General features: G+C 45.5%; 1 protein-coding gene across 4 annotated transcripts in view; it reads left to right on the forward strand.

The window, feature by feature from the left end:
* The window catches only part of LOC119390152 (mediator of RNA polymerase II transcription subunit 7), a 45,432-nt gene that overhangs the window by 4,128 nt on the left and 21,210 nt on the right, over nt 1-20,094 (forward strand). Inside the window, exons 2-3 of one of the 4 annotated variants that reach the window (XM_037657729.2) lie at nt 2,154-2,233; nt 8,157-8,305. In XM_037657729.2, the coding sequence (XP_037513657.1) occupies nt 8,185-8,305 (121 nt within the window). In that variant the 5' untranslated portion in view covers nt 2,154-2,233; nt 8,157-8,184. Of the gene's footprint in view, nt 1-659; nt 686-2,153; nt 2,234-8,156; nt 8,306-20,094 lie in introns of those variants that run through there. The other 3 variants (XM_037657719.2, XM_037657726.2, XM_049413937.1) reach the window with 3 other exon arrangements.

The raw sequence follows: 20,094 nt of genomic DNA on the forward strand, positions 1-20,094 counted from the left end.
CTGAAAAATTCTTGCGGCATACTGCTCTTCATTCGGCACACAACGACTTCCAGCGTCTAACTAAAATTTGCTATGTGGCCTGGTGAGGGGCCCTTTAAAAATAATGGTAGGTGTAATGACTGTTTGCCAAACATTTTCTGCTAATGTGTGCTCGTTCAAGTGATATTATTATGTCATAGAAACAGTTAGGAAGGTTGCTGAAAGCTGCTAATTTTCAAATAAAGCAGTTATAAATTGGGCACTTCTTCGCTGCCATGTGCCACTAAACAACGAAATTGACTCGAAGGTTGCTGTGGCAACTGCATTTTGAAGGAGGCGAAATGCTAGATGCTTGTGTACTTAGATGTAGGTGCACAATTCTTCACGTGTATATACCTTATGTTGTGGCATTTTTTTTTTAGGTCATTTCCACTGTAGGGAAAGCATCCTGTTTTTTCCAACATATTAATCTCTGTTTCTTCATCCTTTTGTTATTAGAAGCCCAAAGTGTCAAAGTGTCGTATACAAATTGCAAATTTTTGTGGTAAATTCAGAGTTGCTGAGCAAGCATCACATTCTTGCATAGAGCAGTACTTCCTGTTGGAACTGAACCCATACCAGGAGAGCCTAGTGCAACGTTGGAATTCCTTTGCTGATTCTAGAGTGGCCTATACTGGATTTCATGCATAGTGTCTATGGATGCTTCGTAAGTGAAATGTTTTGTGGTCCATGGTTGCAAATGCCTTGCACGAGCCAGTCACAAGCATGTGGGTGAGGTGCCGTGATAGGCTGCAAATGTGAAACTTGAAAAGGAGAGCAGCGACATGCAAAATGTTCTGAAACAATGTACTAACAAATCTACAACACAGCTCCTCTTCCCTTTATAAGGTAGCAAACTGGGTTTGCTTATTACTAGACCAAGAGAACGGGCAGTTTCATGTATTTGCTAGCAAGAACACACAGCTATTTTTCTTGCAAGCGCAGCTGCTGCAAAAAGTCTTGCTAGAACCCACAGTGCTGTACCGGGTGTTCCAAGAAATAAGTGCAAAGATCCCAATTAATAAGGAAAACGCGATATTTTCTCCCTGCCATCATAATTACTTTTTCTGTGGTGGCAGACATCTTAAAATGACTAGAGACAATAATTACAGCATTAATTAAATAAATTAATTATCTGTTTAATTGGAGAAGTTACGTGATCAGGTCAAATGGGAGAATGAACTCCTTACTTCAAAGAGCTCACTGCCACTTTGAGATTTTGGTAATTTTTTCCGAGTGAGGAATTCACTGGTGAAACTGAAACCAAAGCGCTGATGAACATAACTACCATGCCCCAGCAGACGACCAGAATGGCATCATCATTTTGGACAATAATTTCAATGTTATTTCTTCTGCCTTCGTTAACCTATGCATGCCATGTGGGCTATAATGGCAAGCAGAGCCCACACACCCACAAAGCCACATACCTCACTCATTCTGGATGCTGTGGGGGCAAAGTATGGCTGTTGCGCTCGTCGGTATTCTGGTCTCGGTTTCACTGGTGAAATTGGTTACATTTCATCACTCCCCAAAAATTGCCAATAGCTGCTTTTGAAAATTTCAAGGCGGCCATGAGCTTTCTGCAGGAAGTACTTCAATTCTGTTTAACCTGACCGCCTGTCTCCTTGCAATGGAGGTTCTTCAAAGGACACTGCTGAGCGTTTGGCAACAACAAAGGAAGCTTTTTGTTCCAATCTAAAAGAAAAATTGCTGCATAAAATGAAATACTTAATAAAAAGGTTAACTCCACATGATACAAACCTCTCTAACCAAAAAGCACACGAGTTCGATCAAGTAATGCACGCACTGCAGTTCAGTGTGGAGGGGCAGTGGAGCGGTGAAAGAATGGATGTTCAGTTCCACCAAATCGTCTATGGGCTAGCCAACGAATATGCAACTGGAATGCAGTAGCCCCACATGCGAAGTGTACGCGGGCTGCTTGGCTACGACGAGTGGAACTCTGGCTGCTTGGCAGAATGCTCAAAGGGTCGCGGTACCCTGGCAGGGCTCTTGTGTATAGAGCTGTGGCCCGTAGCCAGACTGTGGCCACTCGGCCTTCAGGCACCGGAGTCAGCAGGTCTAGGGCTGGAGTTTGCGAACCGCTGCAGTTTCCTCACACGAAAATGCGTTCGTAGGTGGTCCTGGTCGGGTGAAGTCCTGGTGGCTCGGGTGCCTAACCCTGTGGATGACCATTTGCTCGCCTCGTTTCCTTCGGGTAACCAGGCTTTTCTTTCCCTCTGACCCACTCCTGCTTGAAGTCTCATGTTCGCAAGTGATTGGCCCGTGGCATTTTCTGTTTGGGCCACTTTTATTTTGTCACCTTGCGCTGAGTGTTCTCACGCTCAACGACCTTTAACATCGTCACCTTTTATGTGCATGCACTCTTCTTTGTCTTCTTTCTTTTCATGTCGCGGACTTTTCAAGCACGTACACTTTGAATGTGCACCACACATCACAGTTCTCTAATTAACAATCTAATTTATTTCGTGTAATTAATGCCATAGTGTCTTTAGTCATCTTAGGATGTCTCTAACTGTAGAAAACGTAATAATGAAGGTGCTGAGCAAGTATGCCATTTCTCTTATCTTTGAGGAATTTCGTGCACATTTCTTGAAACACCCTGTATATAAAACAAAGTGGAGGATATCCTGTGTGTGTTCACATGCCTCTATTGTGTTTTGCCAGTGACTCCCAAAAAGCTTTTGAATGGATGATTTGTTGCATGCACCAGACAAAACTTGAGTTTGTGTTGTCACTATTGAGCAGTAAAAAAATGAGAAGACTCTGAAGGTTTGCTTTTAAAGTGGAAAGCAATAGCATTACAGTGCCCCTTTCTTGGTGGCTGTGGATGCAGTCTTTTGCAGATAGTCTGCATGTAAGTGCAACACCTGTGGGACCCCAACGTGTCTGTTTGGAATGCTTTGATAGCCGCTGGGGAATGGGCGTTGTATATAAGGCTCAGATTGTTCATGTGGTGGTCTCGCACAGAGCATGAATAGCTAAAGGGTTTTTGCGTGAAGCTTTTCTGAAACATGATTGTCGCTGTCACACTAGGGAGAAATCCACGGGGGACACGCGGGAATTGCTGATCACGTGACAGCGACGTCATAGATTAATGAGTGGGCGCAACACCCCTGTGCCTCCTCGGAGCAGACGGGACCTTTTCCTCGACAGGACAAACGATCCTCCGCGGTGGGGGAGAAAACGGATTTTCGGGCAGGTGTTTGGTGCAGTTGCTCCTGCTGCAGCAACCGTTTTGCAATCGCTTTGCGGGTTGCGGGTTTGTTGGCCGCAGCCACAGCAGCCGCGATGGCCAAACTTAGTGAAGATGCCGCTTTTTTTTTCGATCGCCTGAGAACATGCGCCTGAGGCAGGCACGTAGGCAAGGGGGGGGCCCGGGGGGTAGGATGTTCGGGGTAGGATGTTCACCATAATCGATAGTTACATGTCAAATCGAACATTCCGTGTTCGCGTGGGCACTGTTTTGTCTCGAATATTTGTCCAAGAAACAGGAGTTCCGCAGGGTGGTGTATTGAGTTGTACACTTTTTATTATCAAAATGAATTCCTTGCACCAGTCCATCCCACGTAACATGTTTTATTGCACATATGTCGATGACGTACAAATCGGCTTTACATCTTGCAATCTCGCAATATGCGAGCGGCAGGTTCAACTTGGTTTGAACAAGGTAACTAAATGGGCAGACGAGAACGGGTTCAGCCTTAACCCGCAAAAAAGCACTTGCGTATTATTCTCACGAAAGAGAGGCCTCCACCCCGATCCGGACATTCACCTCCACGGCCAGCGAATACCTGTGACAACGGAGCAGAAATTCCTAGGTGTAATTCTAGACACGAAACTAACGTTCATATCACACATAAAGTATATAAAAAACAAGTGCATAAAAACAATGAATGTTCTGAAAGTGTTGTCACGCACTACTTGGGGTAGTGACACAAAGTGTCTGATGAATTTATACAGAAGCCTCATTCGCACGCGCCTAGATTACGGGGCGATAACCTATCAGTCTGCGACACCAAGCGCCTTGAAGATGCTTGACCCTGTCCATCATCTAGGCATTCGACTTTCTACAGGTGCTTTTCGTACTAGCCCCGTGGAAAGCCTTTATGTCGAATCGAACGAGTGGTCGTTACACCTCCAGAGATCCTACCTCTCTTTTGTATATTTCCTCAAGGTGAACGCGAATGGAGAACACCCCTTACACTCTACTACCAATGATCTGTCCAGTTCAATCCTGTTTGAAAACCGTCCTGCCATGAGAAAGCCCTAAGCACTTCGTGTGAGGGGCCTAGCTGAAGAGATGGGTGTGCCACTTCTTGAACACCGTCTGCTGGCTCCCGCCGCATATCCCCCGCCGTGGCAGTGGAAACTAATAGATTGCGATGTATCCTTCGTAGAAGTTACTAAGCATGCGCCTGCCGCACATATCCGTACACACTTCCTCGAACTCCAGCACAAATACACTTTTCCAGAATTCTTTACCGATGCTTCTAAGTCTCACACTTTTGTGTCCTACGCCGCGGTCGGTCCATCCTTTACGGATGCCGGCGTTCTGCATCCTAACACAAGCATTTTCACAGCAGAGGCATATGCAATATTGGTGGCCGTTAAACACATTAAACAATTAAAAATAGACAATGCAGTTATATATACAGATTCCCTAAGTGTTGTAAAAGCTTTAAAAAGTTTGAAAAAACATAGAAATCCTGTCCTTGTGTCTCTTTACTCACTCATATGCACTATCTGCACGTTCGGACAGCATGTTGTTGTATGCTGGGTGCCAGGGCATCGCGAGATCGAAGGGAACGTGTTGGCGGACCGGCTCGCGGCATCTGTTCACGGAAACGCTGCCGATACCCCCATGACTGTCCCTGCACTGGACCTGAAGCCCTTCCTAAAACTAAAGCTTAGGGCACATTGGCAGCACTTATGGAATAAGGAAAAGCAAAATAAATTGCATCTTATAAAACCGTACCTTGGTAATTGGCCGCCGATATCCAAGACACGTCGTACACAAGTAACACTCTGCAGACTCCGAATAGGACACACACATAGTACACATGCATACCTTTTGTCCGGAGGCGACCCACCGTTGTGTGACCACTGTGGTGACCCGCTCACTGTACTCCACATCCTACTGCAATGCAGGGAACTAGACGCTCTCAGGAAAAAGCATTTCTCATCAATATACCTTCAGTTGCCACTCCATCCCGATATGTTCATCGGCAAAGAACCTCTCTTTAAGTATGGCTTCAGAACGGCGCAACAAGGAAGACGAAAATACGAAAGATCACACGAACACAAGATCTTTCGTATTTTCGTCTTCCTTGTTGCGCCGTTCTGAAGCCATGCATCTGTACCAACTCGCCCAATTATGGCAGTCAGTGCTACTCTCTTTAAGTATCAGTCCGTCTGTGAATATCTAAAGGATGTAAATTTCAATGTTATTTTTCCAGGCGCTCCGTAGCGCGGTCTCATCATTGAGGCTGCTGCTGTGGTAATTCTTTCAAAGGAAGCACCTACCTCCCGGCCTTTGGGCTCAAAGGCCTTGAGGAGGCATTCGTGCTGTTTTCCCGCCTCTCACTTGTAAATACCATACTCACTCGTCATTCATCCCACGCCCATAGATCACATCACTTGTCACTGCCATAATTTTATACCCTATACACTCCTTTTACGCTCCTTTACAGCGCGTGATTTTAGCCATAATACACCCTGTCATCGAAATCATTGGTCATTGCCAATACCACACAGAAGACATGGCGCTCTTTGGCCACCCATGGCCCTTGCGCCACAAAACCCCACTAACAACAACCAACAGGGAAAGACTCTTCGTTTCAATTCCTATTGCTCAATTTCATGACCAAAGTCTCGCAGATTAGAACCAAAGTTGACTGATCCAGAAGGCACTGCACAATTTCTTCAGCAGAGGAAAAAAAAAAAGCCACCGTCAATGACCTTGTGTAGAATGGCACTTTTTTTCAGTCCGGGCTCGTGACAACCAGCGTCGTTATTTTTGTTATGTGCATTCTGCGACAGGCACGTCTCAGTAACCTTGCACCAGAACAGTCTGGTCTCCGTCTCCGTTCGCCTCGTCCGTGTGGGGGGGGGTCTTTTGAGGGCCTGTCAGCTGATGTCACTAAGCTCTCCCTTTATACCCCGCGGATTTCTCCCTCGCGTGAATAGTACTATAGAGGCTAAGTCTCTTTAGTTGCCATTTCTCCACCTCAGTTCTCCACCTCACTCACTTGGCTTAGGCCTTCCTGGCTCGTACCTTTGGAGGGTTCTGTCTCTCCTGTCGATTCACTTCGGCTTCATGGGCACACAGCTCCGCGTCTTCACTCATGCTTTGCTTCGATATCCATTACACTGTGCTCGCGGGACGTTTCGGCCACTTTGGCCACTTCTCCTCTGCCTCCCTTGCATCATATTCCGGATCCTCGGCCCACTTTTGCTGCAATTTCTCCGCATGTCTTGCACAACATTCTGAATCCTCATTTTGCTTTCGACGCATTGCCACTGCACACCCTGCCTTTGTCTCTGCCTTCTCGGCTTCAGTCTTACGTGGCCAACCGCATCACCAAGCAGTTGTATATGCACTATCCACATTCATAGAAGGTGGTAGTGTGGAAAGCAGTACATTCATTGTTCAAGTTTTAAACACCACTTGTGGCATTCGTGTCCGCTCAGACACTTTGTGCTACCACTGCCGTGGTGCCATCTTGCGGTGCAGAGGGCAACCAGGGGGTATCCACACCACGCAGACCGACTCCACATCCTGTTCCATCCTCTTCTATGCCTGGCCAGCCCGTGCAGCGTAACGAGCATGTAGTTCAGATATATTCATCTTTTGCAAGCATTAATGTTTAGTCCAGTTTCTTAGACTGAACTTCTGAGCATTTGGTCCTTGGTTTGATCTTTGCTATGACTATTTTTTGTTTTCTGTATTGAGTGCATCTTCACATACGTCATGACCCTGTCTACATCTACTCGGGCTTTTCATATGCTCACGCCACTGATGCGGTCTTTCCTGAGACACACACTCCTTATGCTGTTGCATAAAAGCATTGCTATATGCTGTCTATGGCATCCACTATTACCAAGAAAGCCACGAATGCCATGTTGCCACCATATGCAGTGAGCACTAACTAAACGAAAGAGCACATGACAAGGCAATACACCTTGGAGAGTTCTGGTCCTTACCTCTGCTTTTGGTGGAGCAGCTTTGACGACTCCATGGGAGGGTTATGGCTCCAAATTGACTCTTAGTTGGAACATGTGTTTCATGTCCTCACTTTGTCATTAAAACACCCTTTCTCCAAGAATAGCAGAAAAGTTGCAGCAACCATTTAACCACAAGCCTTTGCATGTTTTGCATTTCAAGGCAGTACAGATACTGAAGAACAACTCTCATACTTTGCTAAAGTCATCATGCTGATTGTATGTGCACACTTTTTACCTTTGTTTCATTTGGTCACCAGCCCTCACTATAAAATTAGTACAATCGGTACAATTGAGTAGTGCTGGGGGAATACTGTTTGAGTAGGTTGTGAAAAATGAGTAGCTATTTGTAAAGCTATCAATATAAAAGAGTGGTTTCATAGACTGCCGGCATGTTTCTGTCACTAAATTGCATGTTATGGAGTCTTGTTTAATTAAAACTACAAATCCAGCATTAGAAAAAAATAATAAGCAGCTTGTTTGCGGGCATAGTGCTCTTTGTAGAGGTCCAGTTTCTGTGGCTGAACGCATGGTACAGGCCTGCGAGTGAAGGCCTGAAAATGGGCACTCTTGAAAGAGCCCTGCGTATACAAACAGGCTGCTTGCTGAGTGATGTGGCCTGCTCCACTACGAAATTTTTCATGTTTTACATCTACTGTGGCTACGTGGAAGAAACTTGTGCTTTTTTTTCAATTTAACGTGATAGCTCACAGCCGACATTGTGAATGACTTATTCATAAACTGTTAAAAAATGTATTGATGTTACAGATTGCAATTATTTGATTCAAAGACCAAATGGAATAAAACAATCTCTCATTTGTACTCGTGCTTTGAAATGTTCGTGTATATGTGCATCCCTACAAGTGAGAATAAATGGTCCCCTGATCTCTTTGCAGCGAAAGAATCATTTCCCCTGAAATAACCATGGGGGAGGCAACACAAGTCAGTTCTCTGCCTTTGCCGCCGATGCAGTATGTTGGCCTCTACACAGATGAAAATGTGCAGCGTGGACGAGCTCCGTCGCCACCTCGGCCACTGCATGAAGGTGTGTGCATTGCGTGTGTTCTTTTTTTGAGCATGAGATACTTGTAAGCATTATCAACCATGTTGCAGCCAAGCTGTCATAGAGGAGGACCTGTTACCATAGTAGCTCAGAGACATTGAAAAAAATGTTTGGCAGCATTGGCCAAGGTGAAAATGTAGCCTTTTACCATCTCTCACTGGTTCAAACAACTATTCCATGGCCCCGCCACGGTGGTCTAGTGGTTATGGCGCTCGACTGCTGACCCGAAGGTCGCGGGATCGAATCCCGGCTGCGGCGGCTGCATTTTCGATGGAGGCGAAAATGTTTGAGGCCCGTGTACTTAGATTTAGGTGCACGTTAAAGAACCCCAGGTGGTCGAAATTTCCGGAGCCCTCCACTACGGCATCTCTCATAATCATATCTTGGTTTTGGGACTTTAAACCCCAGATATTATTATTATTACAACTATTCCATGAGCTAAGGATGGCGTTTTTTGTCTTTGTACACCTCCCACAGTTTTGATGATGGTGTCCTGAAACAGAAATAGTTAACATTCTAAAACCAACCTTTGTCCTGGCTAAGCCACTGTCGAAAGCCCCATTAGGATAGAAGGAAGAAGGTTCTAATAAAAATTTGGCTCAGGCTGGCTGGGCCATTCCATGAGTGTAGGCAGGGCAGCACGTCAGGTTTACATGGTTTCTTGTCTGTCTCTTTTGTGCACTTACTTGCCTTTACTAATGAGTATGTATGCCCTAGCTGCTTTTTCGTGTTAGAGAAAAATGTGCTAGTGCCGAAGAATAAAAAGAAGGAAAGTTATAGCAACTGGGAATGTTCCATGAAGTTTAGGAAAGTTGAAGGGGAGAAGACTTCCTATGTCCCCTTCAGGCACGAATCATGATGCACTGTCTGCAAATGTGTCAGTTGCATAGCATAATTCCAAGGCACTCAATATTACATTCCAAGAAAGAAAATGAAGGAATGTGTTGTTCTGTGTGAGTTCCAGTAATTAATCATAATTTGCATGTTATGAAATATTTAGTTATTCTGCAGTCACTCATGCCCAATTTTTATGTAAAAAGAACGAAATTTGAGCCTCAAAGTGTGTGCGCAAGTAGTCTTTGGTTGCATTCATTTCAAAAAAGGAAAATAATACTTTTGACGTTAGTCCTGGAACGCGGCACATCGAGCATTGTAGTGCCTTCAGCAAAGTGATTGGTTACAATCATACGCAGCACATTGAGGTTTAGTCAAGACGTCAAGACATACTGACCTTGCAGAAGGTTCGAATCATTCAATGAGCAATGTATCTTGATCTCTTTTGGCCGCAAGCCGACACATATACAAGTCGTGTACACAAACGTAGCCACCGCTGCTGAAGCAGATATAGATGGAGAAAGGTGATATGTTGGCTGTTTCATACTCGATGAGAAACACAATCTTAAATGTTCGTGCTACAAGAAGAGCCTTAAATGCCCATGCTACAAGAAGAAGCAACAAAGGCAGCAGACATTAGGTGCGAAGCAGCTCTTTGACTAGCCTGTGTAACGCTGTCCCTCCATGCGTTTGTACGAACGCGCCGCAACGCGCTCCCCTCGCAGCAGGTGTTGGAGCGGTGCCAAGTAGGTCACGCCGCAGCTGCGTGTTGACGCCACGCTCCCCTCGTAGTGCGCGCTGACGTCACTCTCTCCCTCTCCTGCCGTGCGCTCGCCGCAGCGCCCGTAGCTGCTGCCTCGTCCGTTCGCGCGCAACACCTGCCGCTACCGCTGCTCGCTCCGCTACACCGCCAACTCGTCGGTTCACGCGCAATAAACCTGACGCGCGCCTAACGTACGCGTTGAAACATGTCTGTACGTGTCACCTCTCTCTCACTTCACCCTGTCCACCGTGTTAGCGCCGTTCAACCCATGACGCCACCCGTGCGCAACGCTGCTGCTTTGCATCCCATCAGGGTTCCGTTTGGGAAGATGGTGTTAACTTTTTTCTAGGCATGGAGAAGCAAAAAGTTTGAATTAACCGAATTCGTGCAGTGGGGCAGTTTGAATTAAGTGGCTTTAAAATACATTGTAAACATAGTGGACCAACAAAAAATTTTACATCTATTTGAATTAACCGAAAGTTTGAATTAGCAGAGTTGGAATTATCAAGAGTCTACTATTCATGGAAACCACTGCAATATAGAGTGCAGAAACAGGATTGGCCTACACTTGAACCAGTGTGGTACACGTTCCTCTAAGACAGGAACGAAAGCTCGTTCCTTGCTTCCCAATGTTGAAACGAGTTTCCGTTACAAGTTTCCTTAACGTGAAAGGAACGCGTTCCAGTTACAATTAAAAAATTGGAACGTAACGTTACATTTAATTTTTTAAAACTAAATACAGTGTTGGACAATCCTGAGGCGAAATAAAGTTAGCAATTTAAAACTCGCATCGAACTCCGCATCCTCGTGGTCGATCGCAGCTGTTCATCCTCGAACGGACTTGCTCACCTTCAGCAAGGAGAACAGTTGTTCTTGCAAGTAGGCACTTCCGAACATTCGGTGAACCAGCAGCCTGTCGACCTCGCGCCCGGCCGTGGCGCGCTGCAGCTAAAGGTCCGCCTGTTCTAAGCGAAAGTCCGACGACCTTGGCCACGTCGGCTCGTCAGCCTTGCAGTTCGCCTTACGACATGCTACCCTTGCGACATCGCAAGTTCACAACAGTGGTGGCAGTTTATAGCAAGTAGTGGGTGTCACTGTACATAGCCTGCCAGTACAACAGTCTGCTGGGGCTTCTGTTCTAACAAGGGGCCGAACTGGCCTTAAGCCCTTAAATGATGTTTTATTCGTTGTCTCGCTTCCCCTGCACGGCTGTTGGGACGTGGTCCACAACTCCACATCGTCATCCCACGGTAAGGAAGCCCAGCTGCACTCGTAAGCTGGCACGGCACGGTTGAGGAAGGGCCTGTTCCCATGGGACCACGGCCTATTGCGCTGGTGCGGAGACAAGGCGAAGTCTGTAGATTGACCAGTCCCTTCCTTGGGAAGAAGGGTTGCACGAGGGCAGAAGATGTGAAACAACACCAGTCAGAGGGCAAACCGGCGACTGTGCACCAGAGATACGGCAACCCCGCACTTCACTACACTAACAAAAAAAAAAACATGGCTGATCCCTCCGTCATAGGAATCGGTATAACATGAAAGTGAAACGTGTCTTCACAGAAGTAGTGCTTATGACATATGAGAGCTTGTACAATGTCTATTCGTGTTTGGCAGCTATAGCACCGTTTGACGTGGATGCACCCATGTTGACAGCATGTCTATCGCGACGACTAACGCCCATGATCATGATAAAACCGTTGAGGTAGCTGACGGTGTGAACATATATTTGGACACAGCGAATCGTGAATCGCGCGTAAGAATCATATCAACAAGCTCATAATCAACACTGGTACCCGGTATGCACTTCTTCAAAGCATCGTCAATTAAGGAGAGAAACGGCACGGTGTGCGCTTTCTAGTAATGGGTAGCCGACGCCTGTGCTCATGCATACATAACACACACTGCACTTCAGCAACGCGGGAGGTAGAGGTTCGTAGCCTGAGCCGCAAACGCGTGCGTCCCGCTGGCCTCTGTCTAGCAGGCGCTGCTCTCGCTCCACCAAGGCCTGACATTCGCCCGTCGAAATCGCGTCCTTTCTGCAACGCATATTGCAGCAGTTTTGTTAGTCGGTGCTCTCGCATTTGAAGCAGTCGGCGGCAGAGAAATCCCGTTCGTGCACGTGGAAGCTGCACTACTCCGATGAGCCGACGCACGCTAACCCGAATCCAAAGGCAAAGAACGTAACTGCATCAAGGGTGCCTCGGCGACGCCAGCGCGGCCAGTCTACCTCTCTGGTATCGAGACGCTTTAACCATGACCTCCGATATCACGTGCAATCTCGGAGTAAGCGCTAGTAAGTGTCGATCGTGAAGCATTACTTCTTTCCACCTCTCACAGACGGCGGCACCGCCCCGCTCCGCCCGCCGCGAAAGAGAATGTGTGAAAGATATAAGGCGCGTTCGCGCCGTGCCTAGCGTCTCCCGAGTTGGCTTAGTCGGTAGAGCGTCGGGCGCTTGCTGTCGCGGCCGCAACGTCGTGGGTTCGAATCCCAGTGGGTTATCTTTTTCTTGGTTTTTTTTCTTTCTCACCCGTTGGCGTCCATTTTATCAACGTCATATCCGTGACGGATGTACTTGGTGGACCCCGGCATAAAACACTTTCGTGTTAAAAAAAAAATGTGCACCTTGGTCACGTGAAAGGCAAGCGGGACCTCTTCGCGGGCTCACATGGTTGCCCATCCGCTTTGCATGATGTGCTGTGTTCGTGCGTGCGTCTCTTCAGTGCCGTGGAACGCTTACAGAAGGAACGCCGTTCCCTCTGCCTTTCTCTCGTATACGTAACGAGTTACCATTGCAGTTCCATGGATCCTCCACGGAACGGTGGTGTTCCTTCGTCTTCCAAAAAAGGAACTAGTTCCAGGAACGTCGTTCCATACAACACTGACTTAAACTTATGTGCTACTAAGCTTGACAAGCTTCTGCAGTTATGCACAAAGTATGAGGAAATTGGTGATGTGGAACATTTGGTGCTATTGGCTTTCCATTTTGTCAGAAGGGAGACTTTCTTTGAGAAGAGGAGATGCTTTTGATTGCATTTGGCCAACAGGTAGTGTTCCTCCCCAAAAGACCAGCGACAATGTGATGGACAGTTTCACCCACTTTGCTTGCCTATCTGTGCAGCAGATAGTAACACACTTCTGAATGTTTATTTTGCTTCCAGTCTTTCACTGTTTGAACATAGGAAAACTGTAGGTTAAGATCAATAAGCAGCAGTGCAAGCTGTTGGGGGATAAACAACTTTTTGATCGCCATTACAGGATAAAGTGTGAAATAGAAGGAAAAGACAGTCTGGTGGAGGAATTGTGAACTGCTGGACTAACTTTGCCTGCAGCATTACACTCAAACCTCGTTATAACGAACACGGATATAACGAATTATCGGTTATAACAAAGTAAATGAAGAATAGCCTTGTCATAGCTACAGTGTTACAAATAAACGTTTATAACGAATTTTCGGATATAACAAAGTTATTTTTGTGGCAGATGCGACGTTGTTATAATGAGGTTTGAGTGTAATAGTTTTACCAACAGCTCACAGAAGACTAAAGTTATATTACTCATATGTTGACGACTTCATTTATTGTCTTGCAAATATAGAGCAGATTAGTTACTGTGTCCATGGTACATGGTCCCTGAGAATCTGATTGATGGGATGCATTTATTGGTGGTTGATCAGAACTCTATCTAGGTGTTCGGCTTTAGCCAGCTGTTAATATTGGCCTTGTAATTTTAAGATTTTGTTGCTGTTGCATTAAGGCGTAGGTGAAAACTGCGATAAGCTCAAATCTAGGCACATGTCAGCATCATCAACACAGCATTTAGCTAGCCTGCTTTGTTGCCATCTGCAATTACAGTGCCGCTGTTTTCATGTTACGTTATCATAGTGTATTACAATTTAGAAAGTGCAATAGGAAAATGATTGCGTTTGTGCTAAACCTTTCATTGTTTACTTCGTGCAATTTAATGATGGTTCATCATTAGAGCTGTTAAACAAATATTATTGCTCTCAGCACCATACGGATGTGCTCTCCAATAATTTGAGGTCCACAAATGAAAACTGAGCTTTTTCAGTAAAATATGCATAATCTAAATCCTTCTTTGATGTTCTCTGGACTCTTGGCAACACCACTTCCGTATTCAAGAGGTTCTAGAGTATTTTTTTTTTCTAGGGAATTTCTCTTTGTGGCATTATATGCTGTGGAAACACAATATGCAGAACTTCAGCACATGACTTGAAATTGCTATCAGCGCTCGAAGCAGTTTTTTTCTTAAAGAGCCAAGTCCACATTAAGCAGAACTGAGAAAAATGCAGTTGTTTGCTAGTGAAAATATGGTTGAGCCTACTCCAACAACTTCTCGTCAATGCACTAATTTCACCAGAATACCTCAAAGCTATATTGCAGTTAAAATAAACCCACTATTGCCAGTATTCAGGAGAAAATTTTGGATGTTGCTCTTTCAGATTTCTCACACAGTAATTGGCTCATTTTGATTGGAACATTTCATTTGGGCTTGAATTGGGCACGCAAAGAAAGTCTAAATGGCAGCACATGAATGATGTCGGGCAGTTGGCAGCATTTTCTTGTTCTGGGCATGTATTGAAAGCCTTTGAAAAATGATTCAGCTCTTCTTTTTCCGTATTTTGGTAGGACTGGCACCGCAAAGTGGAGGCACACGTGTGAAATGCATTAGACGGCACATCTGTTTGCTAGCATCACCGCTTCAGTACTCCATGTGATGTTATCGTCACGTGATGCTCAATCGTGTCGTCACCCGGAAGTTTTCCACCACTTGGCTGGAATTTTCGAATTTGCCAAATGGGGGCGCCATGTAAATTGTGCAACATGAAACTTCTGGGGATGCTATCGTGTACTTGCCGGTCGTTATAAGGGTCCCCAATAAACGGCCTTCCGCATGAAAAAAAAATGAATCTATCAAATTATCATGCAAGATTTTGGTGTCTACTTCTTTAAGAATTTTCTTCAGCAGCTTCTTTTTGCTAAGTTTGAATAGCGCAACTGAACGTGGACACAGTAGAACACGCACACACACAAACATTACTGGCTTTCAACTGGATATGTCAGCGATTCCACTCCTGCGCCAAAGTGTATTTACTGCACCATCCTGATAATATCGACGAAAATTGCGCCAAACTGCACCAGTGTCTTGGGTTTCGGGGCGTCTATCACCGGCAATCGCACTGCCGGCACGTCAAAACATGTGCAGCTTGATCTTGGGGCCATCAATGTTACAGCCACGGACCAGGAATTATTCCACTGAATAAACAGCGCTCGCGCATGCGTGCCGAGTAAGCCATAATGCCATGCACAGTGCCAACGCAGCTTCTGTTCTGCAAGTTAGCTTGACAGCAAAAGACGCTCTCCGCAGAGGCTTAGGACGTCTAGGCCAATCACCAGCGTGAAAGTGTGGCGGCGATTCATCGGCGGACGTCGTCTGTTCCAGAAACGCTGCTCTGATAGCTCGTTTCAAGCGTCACATGGCACGTAATGAAAGCAATGTTAAGTAATAACTACACGCGTGCCGCTAAAATGTCTGTCACTTCTGTTTCTGGACATCGTGGAATGAAATCTGGGACCACTAGCAACAGATATATGGAACAATATCAAATTTTCCGTGCTTCGCGTCTATGGAAGAGCACGAGAACGGTGGGAACTCATTGACACTTTTCCTCAGATATACTTTATCAATGGATCTTCATCCAGAATAACTTTTTCATAATTCCTTCCACCAGCACATTCGGGTTTGTAATCACTCGGCGGTAAATACCCCTTAAAAGACCCTGCCATTTTGAGCTCGTGAGTGCTATAGTTCCGATTCTAATTTTTTGCTTGCCTTTTTTTAAAGAAAGTCACAGTTTCAATGCAAGGGTGAAGCAATGAATGCCATAGCAAGGATCCAATCTCGCGTAACTCTACAAAACGCTGGTGTGAGAGAATACGGCTGCTCTAGGAAGAGATACTCTTTCGGCAGCCTGTTCGCGTTGAGAGCGCAGCACGTAGAAGGGTATACAAGCCGCTCACGCATGGCTGCCGATAGCATGCGCGCCAGCGATCGCGCCCTTAAAATCGAAGTTCAAAGTTGCTGCTCTAGCGATACCCCCTCCCCCTCGCGTCTTTTCATGCACATTCGAGACGGGCGGGGCGCTTCCTCTCTGCTTCGACGGCAGGCCTCCATAGCGGGGTAATGTTATCGCACGCGCCCTTCGAGCGACGGAGATGGGCCAGCTCGTTTGTTCTCTGCTTCAGCACTGTTCATCGGCCCTGCTCGCGCGCTTTTACTTGCGGCAGAACATACGATGCACGGGGGGATGCTATCAATATGGACTTTATGCGGGACATGACAGCAAAAGCCTGTCGAGAGTGTCCATATAATTGCTGCAGCAATAAAATGTCATCTCATTAGTAAAAACACGCCTCCTGGTCGGAGCAGCTGCAATTGCGTTTTAATATGTGCAGCTGTCAGTAGCAGGCTCGTCGTTGACTGCCCACTGTGAAGTGGCTACACCAAGTTAGATGTGCGCCCCTCGCTTTCCAGGGTCAATAGCTGACGGTTAAAAAAACTTAGTTTTGCTTAAGGGCGAAGCAATGAATGCAATACCAACAAATTGTATTGTTATACGAAGTAAGGCTAGCAGCCAACTCTCTTGGGTCTGATCTCATGTAACTCAACAAAACACTGGTTTAAGGGGATATGGCCACTCCAGGAACCGAAGCGGTTTTCATGCTGTGAGTTCTCTAAACGCGAAGTAAGCATTGAGAGCACAGCAGGTTTACGAGCCGCCTCCTGATGCCTCAAGATAGCGCGCGCGTGCCAGCAACTGCGCCCATCGAGCGATGCAGTCCCCCCCACCCCTCCCCTGGCATCCCTTCGTGCACCTTACGAAAGACGGGTGGGGCGTTTGCTCTGTTTGATGAGCATTCGACGGCAGGCCTGCACGCGGGAAGATATTATCTCATGCGCTCTCTGTGCGATGGAGACGGCCGGCTCGTTTAATCTCCGCTTCAGCCGCATTTGTCGGCTGAAGCTTTTACCTGCAGGTAGAATGCGCGGGGTGATGTTATCAATTTGGACTTTATACGGAAAATTACGGCAACTGCAATGGCAAAAACCCATCGAGAGTGTCCATGTAATTGCTATCGCAATAAAAATTTTAAAAATTCAGGAGCCATTCCACTCTGTGAAGTGGATGATAAGCGAAGCTGCTCTGCATACGGCACAAAGGTGACATGATGGAGGACAGTTTGGTATGTAAGGCCAGGTCGTTAACGGCCAGGCTGTTAACATTCAGTAGGCAATATGAATGCGAAAGCCTTAGATCTATGCTTCATCGAACACGAAAATTGACCGTCGGTGTCGTCAATCGATTTATGCAAAAAATAATCATCACATGATGGCGTCATATATCGTAATGTCACGTGATGACGTCATCACGTGACATTGTCATTTTGCTTCTGTTGTAATAATCTAAGCACACGGTTCACTGCCTTCCCTCATTAAGGTGGTCAGTGAACAAGCGGCTGTGTTTTGGATGTGATTTGCAGATTTTAAGCTGTGTGTGCAACAGCAATGTGAACGGTGCTGTCAGTGTGCCAAAGGAGCTATCCAGGACTTCAGAACCACAAGTACAGGCTCTGGTGGTAGTATATAGCTCCTACATCACTTTGATGTAGAACATATCCTTGTTTGAAGAAGTGTGTGGCTCACTGTTTGAATTCTGTCATTGCTTTTGCTGCTTGACTGTTCTGCTAGAACAGCTGCTGTTGGCTTTCTGCCATATTTAAAATGGCTATGTCTTTGGTAGAACGAAAAAAGGGGAATGGACCAAGGGTTCATTACTTTGTTAGATGCAACCTAGTAATGAAGCCAGCAGACAGTGAAGCCAAGGAGAGTACAGGGGACATGATTTGTAATCAACTGTAGTGTAGTAATTATGACAAATCCCCGCAGGGGTGTCTGCACAAGCGGGCGTTTGGTGTGTAGCGACACCACGGACCATATGCATATGAGGCATATGCACATGTCATTCTTTTTGGTTCAAAGGGAAGTGGAAGCAACTTTTAGTAATAGCAGGATTTAACTTTCGGTAGAATGCAAGTGATAACCTGTAAAATATGTTACGTTTTGAAATTTACTATACTTAGAGCATATAAGCCGGTATAACAAGCTTTTAAACTTTAAAAAATGATGCATCGATGTAAGGGTAATACAGTAAAACCTCATTCATTCGAACTCTGTTATTTCGAAATCCCGCATAATTAGAAGGATTTCGTTAGCCCCGTATTTCGCAATGTAAATTTGAGTAGATAATTTGAAGCGGCTGTCAGTACCAGCCCGGTTAATTAGAAAACTTTGGGTGCCATGTGCCATTCCCCGATCCCGATTTAGCCACAAATCCGCAGAAACGATGGCCCTTAGGAGCCACAAGGCAGTGCAATGTAGCGATACTAATGAGTGACAAGTGAAGCATCCCAGCCTCGCTGCTGCCAGCGCAATAAAAAAAAACTAAACAAAAGGCGGGCAGCATGTCGCCTGCTTCTCGCGCTGACACTGCGAGAAGCAGGTGACATGCTGCCCGCGTGTCACCACTGTGTTGCAGCGAAGCACGTCTTTTCCACAGGTGCGCATTTCAGTTGACCACGAGACCGTTTTTAGGGGCGAAGCTCCTTAAGGCGGCACCCGTTCGTCCCTTGTAGTCGTAGTCGTAGTCCGTAACCAGTCTTACGCTTTGACCTCCAAGGTGGTGCCGGTGGGAGATTTTTCCTGTGCGTTGTTGAACAATAAAAAATTCGCAGCGGTAGCTAAAAGCCGACTTCTTCTGTCTCTCATTCCCATTAGCAGCCATTCTTTACCTCCAAGGTAGTGCCTGGTGAGATTTCTCCTGTGCGTGATTAAACAATAGAAATTTTGTTCAAAACGCCGTTTATTGATGAAATAAACCAACGAAAGACGCCAGATGTTTTGTAAAAGCAAAACGGAAGAACGCCAGATGTTTCTAAAGCAAAAGGAAAAGACGCCAGCTGCTTAACGAAAGACGCCAGATGTTTTCTAAAGCAATGGTTTTCTAAACAATGAAAATTCGCAGCGTACATGTAAAATTAAAGTGAGCTGCAAGTCGTCATAACTCATCGAACCTTTAGTATAAACGCGCCCTATCTCACGTCGGTGATGATGTACTGGGCAGAATTCACGGAAGATTCACGGTTTACCGATGAACCTCCGCAGCTTCGCCCACTCATCATCATTCACTCCGTGGATATGCTGTGATTTTTTTTTTTCTCCCAGTTTCTTTTTTTTTTCTTGCACTGGCATCAGCGAGGCCCGCCATTTCCCTGGTTTAGCGGCAAAATTAGGACCAGGTATTGCTGGAAGACATAACCCTTGTAGCCACAAACTAGCAGGAACAGCAAACGACCTCCTCTGATTACTTCCAGTAATTCAAAGTTCCTTGCATCCCGTTTTTTGTATATTTGGTTAATATCAAAACCCGCTTAATTAGATTTTTCACAGTCCCAGTGACTTTAAATGAACATACAGTAAAACCTCGTTAATTCAAACTTGGGAAGTGGGGCTTCGCGGCAGTGCGGATTTCTCCTGGAAAGCTGTATTCACGGTATAGCACACCTCCACTGCAGTGAAACCATCTTTACAGGGGGTCACATGCGGTTTACATATGTCTATTTGTTTATTTCCAATACTTCGAAATTTCCTAGAATTTAAATTTGTTTCGAAGTGAATTCGAGTACTGTAATATTCGTTCGAATATTCGAAGTGCTCGAATATTCGCACAAACCTAATTTTAACAGAAACATTGTGTAGAAAATTTATTATTTTTGATACTATTCCTGGGTCATTTATCTTCAAAATGTATATTCTGAATTTCCTTTGTTCTGAGTGTTTTTGCATATATAATGTTTTTTATTGCTTGGTACATCAGCTAGCAACAAAATGTTACACACTTTCAAATTTTTATACATTCCACAATATTTTTGTTGCTTTAAAGTTATATTGTTTTGGAAATAACATTTCATTATGCATAATTTGGTATGCTACAAAGCATGCTGGCATACATTTCAAACCAGCAAAACAACCTTTTTCCCCGAGCCATACGAAAAATAACCATTTTTGTGCGGTAACGAAAGCGTTAAACGCCAATAT

Source organism: Rhipicephalus sanguineus, chromosome 1 (assembly GCF_013339695.2).
Source record: "Rhipicephalus sanguineus isolate Rsan-2018 chromosome 1, BIME_Rsan_1.4, whole genome shotgun sequence".
NCBI lineage: Eukaryota > Metazoa > Arthropoda > Arachnida > Ixodida > Ixodidae > Rhipicephalus > Rhipicephalus sanguineus.